The following is a 10,101-nucleotide window of genomic DNA, read 5'->3' as shown; positions in this document are numbered from 1 at the left end:
GCCCAGGACTCATCTTCAAATTAAAAAGCCAGGTGCTCCAGCAGTCCCTCTTCAAGAGCACTGTTGTCCCCATGGCTTTGTTGTTGTTGTTGTTGTTTTTTAATCAGCTTTTCGATCCATTCAGGAAAATACGTCTTCAAGTTGATCACTGCTCTGTTGCTGGGGTGGGCTGGGAACTTGGGCTTCTGGGAACTTCTCCACAATGAACAATCATTTCCAAATGTCTCAATGCTAACCTTGGAAGGCTTTGGGGGGCTCCAAGTTCCAGCCTGGCTTCCAGTCTGCTGCCCCCTTCTGCCCCCCGCACCGTGGCATTTTGCTCCACTCCACAGAACAGGCATCCCATGGTTTTAGCCAGTGTTCCATGCGTTTAGCCCTGCCTCCCTTCTGCTGCAGGTGCTGGCTGCTAGCCTCGTTTTTATGAGGTGCAGCACCATCTTCCCCATGACAGACTGGTGGTCTTCCCAAGCCCTGGGGAGTTTCAAGACATTAAACCTTAGGGTTTTGACAATTTTTAGCAAGGGGCTTGTACTAAATTCTCCCCCGTGATTATATCAGCTTTCGGGTCCTTCCAAATGCAAGGCCTACTGATTTTCTTCTCTCTAGCTACCTCCTACACCCTGTAGTTTCCTTGGAAGGTAATTTAGTCCCGATTTTACAAATGAGGAAACTTAGTCTCAGAGAGGATTGGTGACATGCCTAGGGTCAAACAGCTGGAAATGTGACACCAGGAGTGTGGCAGTGGCCTCCTCCACCCCCACCCCAGTACAGAGCGACACAGCACCACTGTCTCTCTCTCCTACATAGGCCTCTGGTGGCTCCCCCACTGCCCAGCAGTGACTCCTGGGGGCTGTCCTCTTTGCTGCCTGCCTTCAATGAGTCTTCCCCTAGCTCTGCCCCTTTCCATCTTGCATTAAAAAGCCTTGGCCCCTCCTCAGCCATTTGTGAGCTTTCAACATCTCACCCCGCCTCCCCATTGTCTGTGACTCCCTGCACTCCTCCCAGGCTTCAGCTTTCCCACTCCCCTGAAATTTCTGTCTCCCACAGCCCGGCAGAGTCCCTCAGGGCTGGGTGGCTTGTCATTGCATGTTTCTCTTAATTCTTTTCTTGGTCCCATCCCTCAAAAAGCTCTCAAAACATCACCACACCTGCCCCTGCTGTGCCCCAAAGCTTGTCTTGGCAGTGGTGTGGGGGTGGGGGGTGGTGGGGTGGGGGTGGAGGATGGAGAAAGGCCTGTGCAGATGTTCTGGAAGGCCCTCAGCTTGTGCTATTGCTGGGTCCCATAGAGCAGGCCCAGAAGCCCCTAAGACCTGGAGGATTAGCACTGGTGAGCGAGCACACAGGCACACACCTGCAAAAGAGCCACCACACCAGCATATGCTCGGCTAAGGCTGTAACCTAGTTCAGGGGAAAAAGCCCAACAGAATAGCAGCATGTTAATCAAGGAAACCTCCCTGGAGGAGGTGAGGTCTGGGCTGACCACCAACCAGCTGAGTCGTTGGTTATTACAGACAGACTGAAATGAGAGTCTAGAGTAGCTAATCAGGATGCGAGGTGTGTGTGTGTGTGTGTGTGTGTGTGTGTGTGTACGTGTGTGTGTATGTGTGTGCATGTGCGTGCTTGTGTGTGCATGTGCATGTGTGTGTGGTCCTAAAGCCTGTCTGTGGCATGGGCTTTGCAACAAGTTGACAGGATACTGGAAAGCCTTATCAGAAAAAGAAGAAATGAACTGGGAAAATGAGACCGAGAGGAAGGGGGAAGAAGAGGGCTGGACAAAGCACAGAGAGGAAGGATCACTGCTTGAGGTTGAATGGAGAAGGGACACGTGAAGCAGGTAACAGCCTGGCCAAGGTCAAGAGGTTTGGCTCTGGAAGCGAACAAGTCTGGCTTGTCAGTTACCATCTGGTGACCCAGGGTACACACTTCAACCTCTATGAACCTGCTATCTTTTCCTTAAAGTGGGGCCAGTACCTGTCAGTACCAGCTACATGAGATACAACCTCCAGAAGTCTGGTCTGCGTCTCCTCTTCATTCATGTGTTCTCGGAGTGTGGGGGCTTATGCCTTTGTTTCACAGGTGTTTTTAAAGTATCCCACATCCGAGGACATCCTAGGAATTAGCCGTGGCTCGCTGGCAGTGCTGCAGTTCCTACCCTCGAGGGTTAAAAATGAGCGGTGGACAGGGAACAGGGGTTTGATTCAGAAACTGGAGCATTCCTAGGAACAGACTTTACAATCTCCGCTGTGCCATGTTCTCACTTCTGTGGGAGGCAGGCTTGATGGCACAGTCTCTGAGCACCAGAGGCTGGGAATAGTCCCCAGGTCCACTTACTTTCTCTGTACTTCTTCAGGTTAGGAGGAAGGTCAGCAGAAAGCCCAGGGTCTGGTTCCACCCGTGTCTTGTCCTAGCTGGAATGTGTTAAACCCTCTCCAGACCTCAGCTTTCAGCTTCATATTGTGGGTTCAATGGCCTGGTGGGAAATAAACTTTGGTATGTGTCCTGTGGGAACCATGGGAACTTCAGTTGAGGGTGCTTTTGTGTCTTCTCAGGGTCCCTGCTGGAATGTGCTTACGGAGCTATAAATTGGCACCATCACCTGGCTTTCTCTTTGTTGGTTGCTTAGGAAAGCAGGGTTCACTAGAAAGATCTGTCATTGGCTCTCACACACATTCACATACACGAGCATGCAGACAGAGATGCACACCCCTCCAAAATGCTAGAAGGAATCGATTGTGCCGAATGATATGTCTCATAAGGGAGTATGCTGGACTAAAAGAGTTTTGATTGCCTGTCAGAGACGATTAGGCAAGTCATTAGCACGCCAAGGCCACTCCAGTCCCCATTGTTCCCAAGAACCAATTACTCATTCCCTAAAGAGATGGAGAGTTTAGCAGCCCAAGGATGCAGGCACTGGGACAGAGTTCCAGAAGACAGTGCTATGGAAACGGGAGGAGTGGGGGACAGAGGACAGGCTGGGGGACTTCTTGGAGGAGAGCAGGCAAACATACAAGAGAAAGCTTGATGGGTTGGTTGCAGAGGGCTGGCACAATTGCCTGGTTCGGAGCTGCCAGAGACTGGGGGGATGGTCTTTAGAGACGCCCCTCTCCTTCAGAGCTTGCTTATGCACAGGGGAGTTCCCACACGCTCACAAGGAGCCAGAAGCCTCGCTAAGGTGTCTTTGCCTCCATTTGCATCGAGTGTGGGGAGCATGCCAGGCTTCTAAGAAGTTTTAAAATGATCATCTGTGGAGGTTCAGGTCTTTCCAGATCTCGGTGTCACTATTGTCTGTAAATACCGATCAGCTGCTCTTCAGGAAGGCCCCTGGCCAGGTTCGACGCACATGCCCACGACGACACCTAGACAGAGCAGTGTTCCTCATCTCTACGCTCCTCTTCTTAGAGTGATTTGAAACAATATTTTTCCAAGTGCCAGGATCCAAGGACTCAAAAGATAAACTCGTTTTTCATTCAGAGCCCTCCATAGCAGGATAGCGTCTCATGCTGCCCAGTATGTACTCAGTTGCACGCTGACATACAAAACATGGATTAGGATCTTATACACTGTGTTTAGCTAGGTGCTCTGAGCTCACATTCCATGGGGCCACTTAGCAGCTCTGGAGATGTGGGGAAGTTTTCCAACCCTCATGCCTCAGTTTTCTCATTTAAAAATGGGTAGACTAATATCTTTCTCAAAGTTGCTATGAACATTAACTTCTGCGTATAAACCATAAAACATTTCCCGGCACATGACCCGTTTCTGACTTGTTTTTACACCGCCCCCCAAGTCCTGTCCTCCTTAATAGCTGTTGTCGCTGACTCCAGAAACTGTGAACCTCGCAGGACAGATTTTCCAGATTTCTGTAACTGCCCTCCCTTCCAAACCAACTGTCATGCCTCAACTTTCCCACTTTGCTTTACCGCATGTACTAGGTGCCCACTCATCTCCACAAGACTGGCATTCGCGTGGCACCTGCTTCAGTTGCTGGCCTCTTATGCCCATTTCCTGCCCTGGTTTGTCTTTGAAAAGGAACAGCTAGGAAGCTTAGGAAAGAACTCAGCGCTTGCCTCAGGAGCTCCCAGACCATCTGTCCATCTGGCCTGCTCGGTGGCGGCGCCTTCTCTGTCAATCAGTGCAGAGCATCTGTAGAGGCCAACTTTAGCAAACATTGGATTTCTAGCTTCCAGGGCCTTTACTCTGTTCCAGGAGGTGTGATTTGATAAGTGCTGGGGTTTGAAAGGACGACTTATGAAAAACGAGGGCTCCTTTAGGGATCCATGCTCGAGGAAGTGCACCTGCTACTCTGCAGCACCCAGTGACAGGTGAGAGTACAGGCAGGCAGACTTTTGTGCGGGGTTGGGGGGATCCTGTCCAGAACACCAAGGAGTCAATATGGGGTCCTGGTTTCTCAAAGCCACAAACACTTGAAGAGAGATCCTGTCAGATAAAATGATTACCACACGAGTCAATCTTGTCTGCACAGCAATTTTGAGAGCCCATCCTGGGAGCTAGGTGTGTAGTGTTTATCGTATTGTTGAGGCTCGTAAAATTCTTGTATGGCTGCAGGCAAGCCAAACCCTCTGCGGGTTCTGCATCTCCGCTGACTCTGAGGACCAAGCCCAATTTCCTCCCAGTATATAAGGGCATGGCACTGGGCTCAAGGCAGAGAAGGTCTCAGCTCCTTTCTTCTCTTGTCTTTGCTCTTCTCTCTAAGCCAACATGAGTCGACAGTGTAGTAGCAGCAGGTCTACCTGCCGGCTTGGGGGTGGCAGAGGCTTCAGCTCGGGTTCTGCAGGCCTTGTCAGCTTCCAGCGCAGATCCACCAGCAGCTCTGTGCGCCGCAGTGGAGGAGGCGGTGGCGGGAGATTTTCAGGAGGCTTCTGTGGGAGTTCTGGTGGTGGCTTTGGAAGTAAAAGTCTGATTAACCTTGGAGGCGGCAGGAGCATCTCCATGAGTGTGGCTGGAGGTGGACACATGGGTGGTGGCATGGGTGGTGGGAGCTTTGGTGGTGGTGGCTTTGGGGGTGGTAGTTTTGGTGGTGGTGGTTTTGGTAGTGGTGGTTTTGGTGGTAGTGGTTTTGGTGGTGGTGGTTTTGGTGGTGGTGGCTTTGGCAGTGGAGGTGGTTTTGGTGGTGGTAGATTTGGGGGTGGTTTTGGGCCTGTCTGCCCCCCTGGTGGCATCCAGGAAGTCACTGTCAACCAGAGCCTCCTGCAACCTCTCAATGTGGAAGTCGACCCTGAGATTCAAAAAGTGAAGTCTCATGAGAGAGAGCAGATCAAGACACTCAACAACAAATTTGCCTCTTTCATTGACAAGGTGAGTTCACCTGCTTGGGGTTTAGGGAGAGCTAGCTGCTCTTAGGCTGTGGGACTGAGCGGCAAGATGGGGTAGGCTTAGCCTTGTGTCTGCATTTGATGGCTAAAAGGATATGTAGAATGGAATTCTGGGACATGTGCTAAAAGTATGCTCAGAAATGATGCTAGTGAACAAGTTACTGGGGAAAGGGAATCCAGAGATGAGCCTGTATGACCTTCAGTTCCATTTTTATTGAGCTCTTGAACTAAGTTTGACTGAAGATTACATAGAAATAGGGCTAATGGAACTTTCTAGGGTGCAAATAAGAAACCCATAAGGGTCTTCCTGGCCGTAAAATGTGCCTGTGGAGTAGCAGAAAGGATGGAGTAAGTTGGCGCCAAATACCTTGTGCTGTCAAAGGGATCTCTATCCCCTGGCAATTTCCCATAAGCATTGGATCAGGAGGGAGATTTTTAAAATACACATATTCAGGTCTAGAAAAACACGAACCACTTTTGACTTTTCTGCTAATTTATCAATAATGTCAATATAAATTTAGGCACAATAAGCTTCAAATCCAATTTGTTATTTTCCTAACATACTTTTGAACTGTGTATGTATCCCAGTGATGCAAGTTTCTATCTGCCTAATAACAACTGGAAGGCAAACATCCTAAGTATCATATGTCCATTTCAGAGGATGATTCCAGTAATTTGGGTGTGCTATACTATTGTGTTATACAGTTCCTTCCTTCCAGGGCATCTCTGGATTAACTCATGGGTTGTGTTTTGCTCAGAGATTGATGTCACCTCGATGGGTTTCTCCCTAAGCCTCTTGTTGTCAAATGGGAATTGAAGTTCTTTTCCCAGTGAGGCACTGGTCTTGCTCGGTGGCCCGCTCCTGCCGTTGGGGTAATGGATCTTTGGTTCCTAGGTGCGCTTCCTGGAGCAGCAGAACCAGGTGCTGCAAACCAAATGGGAGCTGCTGCAGCAAGTGGACACCTCAACTAGGACCCACAATTTAGATCCCTACTTTGAGTCATATATTAGCAACCTCAGAAGGCAAGTGGACCAACTGAAGAGTGACCAATCACGGATGGATTCGGAACTGAAGACCATGCAGGACTTGGTGGAAGATTACAGGAACAAGTAAGGGAGCCTAGGCGGGTGTATGCTGACTCAATAGTTATCCAAAAGATTTCCAGAAAGCGATCTCTAAGAATATGATTTATGTAACAAAGGCTTTCTTTCATTTTGGGGCAAATCAATTGGGCATTAAAAAACAAAAAGCAAAAAAGTCTCTTCATCTTCTCAGAAGATGGATAGTTTAATGATTTTAGTGCTCAGAAGAAAGGGGTGGCAAGACGCCATTGCTCATTGCTTGTGAAGGGAGGCAGCCATCGGTAGAACACGAGGTTCAAGCCTCAACCTCCTTTAATTGCCTAATCAGTCACGCTTCCCTGCAGGTACGAGGAAGAGATCAACAAGAGGACAAATGCAGAGAATGAGTTTGTGACCATCAAGAAGGTGAGCAGATTCTGTGGGGTGGAATTCATCTGGGAAACAATAAAGGTCATGGCAGAAGGAAGCCATGTTGTGGAGAATCAGGCAGGTAGCCTGCTGAATATCTGGCGGTAGAGAACTTTTCTCTCATTTCTATGGACCTATACTAGTCCAGGCCTCAGTTGATCCTTGGTTTTCAGCACCTATACATAGTGAGTGGGGAGGCAAGTTCTCAGCAAGCCAGGCAGGCTTCCTGTGGTATGAGGAGATGGAACAGCCTAGAACTGCGATCTAACTGCAGAAAAGGGGAGCGGATCTTAAGTCCAACTCCACTTGGAGAACTCCTTCATGGTTAGAGAGGAGGCCTGCCCTGGAAAGAACGTGGCTTTATGATACCTTTGTTCCTCCAGGACGTGGATGCGGCTTATATGAGCAAAGTAGAGCTCCAGGCCAAGGTGGACAACCTGCAGCAGGAGATCGACTTCCTCACAGCGCTCTACCGCGAGGTAAACTCCTGAATTTCAAACCCTAGATGGAGGTCCTTGAGTCCTGACCCCACCGCTCTGCAGAGTGCTTTCCTTCCAACTCCTGAGCCTTCCCTCTAAGTTGGTTTTTTGTTCTGTGAGACTCACTGGACTTTTCAATCCTTCAGGAATTGTCTCAGATGCAGACTCACATCAGCGAGACCAATGTCATCCTGTCCATGGACAACAACCGCACTTTGGACTTGGACAGCATCATCTCCGAAGTCAAGGCCCAGTATGATGACATCTGCCAGAGGAGCAAGGCAGAAGCTGAGACATTTTATCAGAGCAAGGTAAGCTTGTGCAAACTTCGTAGGTTCTCTGGAAGGTCTGGTGCGGTGTCCTGTGCCGGCTGACATGTGTGTGTGCCCACAACTAACTGAACTAATGTGTCTTCTTTAGTATGAAGAGCTGCAGGTCACAGCTGGCAGACACGGCGACAGTGTGAAAACTTCCAAGATGGAGATTTCTGAGCTGAACCGAGTCATTCAGAGACTTCGATCCGAAATTGATGGTGCCAAGAAGCAGGTACCCTCAGTTTCACAAAATGTCATAGGGGAGACTTTTCCTGATTTTGAGGCCTGCAGTCCTTACCAACACTACTCTGCCTCCTCTATTCTTTTTGGGGACTATATCAGCTCCCCGCACTCAACGCACACGTGCGATGCTCTAAAGGGAAGTTTGTGAAAATGACCCAGTAGAGAGGAGATGGTCACAATGAATGGACTAGCCCGTGATCAGAGCAAACAGGAGCAGAGGAGGGAGGAGAGGTGGGCAGAAGGTTCAGAGTCTTAGGACAGGCCCAGGAGAAGAACTGTATGGCGGCTAAGGTGACCCGAGGGCCGGTGGTCCTGTGTGCCTCAGCGCATTGGCCCGTGGAGGGCAGGAGGCTAACCTGATGGGAAGATCAAGGTGACATTAGGGACTGTGCGCCCGCCCATGTAACGTGCTCTCTTCTGTTCTCAGATCTCACACATGCAGCAGAACATCAGTGAAGCCGAGCAGCGTGGTGAGAGCGCTCTCAAAGACGCCCAGAACAAGCTGAACGAGCTGGAGGACGCCATGACACAGGCCAATGAGGAACTGGCCCGGCTGCTGCGCGACTACCAGGAGCTGATGAACACCAAGCTGGCCCTGGACATGGAGATCGCCACCTACAGGACCCTCCTGGAAGGAGAGGAGATCAGGTGAGGAAGGTCACTTCTTAGGGATTCCTTCCTGATGGCCATTTGTCCTGGGCTTGGGAAGCAAGGACTGTGATCACATGCTCTATGCTTTTCTTTTTCCTTTTCCTTTCCTCCCCACTCTATTTTTTCTGACTTGCTCCCTGCCTGTCTCCCCATTCCTCTTTAACATTTGAAATGGAGCAATTCATTGGGCTGGGCTGGATCTCTTGACACAGCCTTTATAACTGAGTCCCATCGGCTAGCTGTGAGCACCTTGTCCGATTTAGGGAGATCTCTGCCTGTTTGGACTCAGGCTGAGAAACCCGACAGGCTTGGGAGGCACGAGCCTAAGGAGCAGCTTTCTCATGAAGAGCATTGTTAAGACGTCTAGGATATGTTCCATGGGAAGGGGTATGAGAGGATGCGGTGTCCTAACGGGTCTGATTTGTTTCCCACAGGATGTCTGGAGAGTGCACCCCCAACGTGAGCGTGTGTAAGTACAAGCGGGTTTCTCAGAGCATGGTGCGGGATGGGAAACGAGTTGAGTGGGGTGGGGTGTAACCGAGTCTCTCTGCAGCGGTGAGCACCAGCCACACCAGCATCAGCGGAAGCAGTAGCCGAGGTGGCGGCGGATACGGATCCGGAGGTGGAAGTTATGGTTCTGGAGGCGGCGGCAGCTACGGCGGCGGCTCTGGAGGTGGCAGCTATGGCGGCGGCTCCGGAAGTGGCGGCGGCAGCTATGGTGGCTCCGGCGGTGGCGGCAGCGGCAGTGGGGGCCACAGAGGTGGTTCTGGAGGGGGCGGTGGCAGCTCCGGAGGCAGCTACGGTTCCTCTGGAGGAGGCCGTGGAGGATCTAGCTCCGGGGGCGTTAAGTCATCTAGTGGCAGTTCTAGCGTGAAGTTCGTTTCCACTAGTTACTCCAGGGGGACCAGATAGAGAGGTGTTCACCACCCCATTAGCTCTCCCTTTCCATCACCACCAAATATGGCTGGCAAGACCAAGATCTAGTCTTATTGGAGAGAGAGCTATGATGAATGGCACCGATTCAGCCTATTTCCCCTGCGCTCCCCCCTTCTCGCCCCCTGCTCTGCCTCCAAAGAAGTTCTCAGTATCTGAGTCCCCTGACAACGACCCCACTTTACGTTTTGCTGGAGTAACAACTCAGAACTGCCACCACCTACACGACATTTCAAAGAGGACGTCAGACCCAGAGCTTCTTTGCTGTGCCCAAAGCACTCAGTGCTCTGGACCGCCCCATAGCATCCTGTATCCTGCAGCCCGCTCAGCTGCTTTGGTTTTGTACATACGGTGTTTGCGAGTCGTTTGTCTTTTATGGAGCACTCTGAACCTCTCCTTTTTCTTCGTTTTGCTGCAATAAACTGCATTTGAAATTCTCAATCAGCTTCAGTCTATTTGTTTACGACGGGGTGGAGGGTGAACGAATGCTTTGTGTGACTGAAAGGCTGCTCGACCAAATGACTCGTGGGGAGTTGGGATGGGGAGATTCTGAGAAGGGAGGCAGATCAGGTGGAAGCCCAGGGCACACGCTCTGTCCTAATAGCTGGGCGTATTGGAGGCTATATTCATGTGAGAAGGCTTTCTTAGAATGAGCAGGTG

The 10,101-nt window shown here is 50.5% G+C and overlaps 1 protein-coding gene across 1 annotated transcript; it reads left to right on the top strand.

Moving 5' to 3' along the window:
• The first annotated feature begins 4,716 nt into the window (after positions 1-4,716).
• Positions 4,717-9,848, top strand: Krt1 (keratin 1). Its single transcript, XM_050130597.1, has 9 exons — positions 4,717-5,313; positions 6,226-6,440; positions 6,758-6,818; positions 7,205-7,300; positions 7,447-7,611; positions 7,721-7,846; positions 8,285-8,505; positions 8,943-8,977; positions 9,062-9,848. The coding sequence occupies exons 1-9, from the start codon at positions 4,717-4,719 to the stop codon at positions 9,418-9,420; spliced, it is 1,875 nt and encodes a 624-aa protein (XP_049986554.1). The 3' UTR covers positions 9,421-9,848.
• The last annotated feature ends 253 nt before the right edge of the window (positions 9,849-10,101 follow it).

Source organism: Alexandromys fortis, unplaced genomic scaffold, assembly GCF_014885135.2.
Source record: "Alexandromys fortis isolate MF-2015 unplaced genomic scaffold, M_Fortis_MF-2015_v1.1 scaffold_348, whole genome shotgun sequence".
NCBI classification, from domain to species: Eukaryota; Metazoa; Chordata; class Mammalia; order Rodentia; family Cricetidae; genus Alexandromys; species Alexandromys fortis.
This window is presented reverse-complemented; position numbering and strand designations above follow the sequence as displayed.

What these genes read in the sequence shown, in the direction of transcription:
- Krt1 (XM_050130597.1), top strand. Translation starts at nt 4,717, where the DNA reads ATGAGTCGACAGTGTAGTAGCAGCAGGTCTACCTGCCGGCTTGGGGGT. An exon ending in TCACAGCGCTCTACCGCGAG is followed by an intron (nt 7,301 to 7,446) that starts GTAAACTCCTGA and finishes TCAATCCTTCAG; the next exon opens with GAATTGTCTCAGATGCAGAC. An exon ending in CACCCCCAACGTGAGCGTGT is followed by an intron (nt 8,978 to 9,061) that starts GTAAGTACAAGC and finishes GTCTCTCTGCAG; the next exon opens with CGGTGAGCACCAGCCACACC.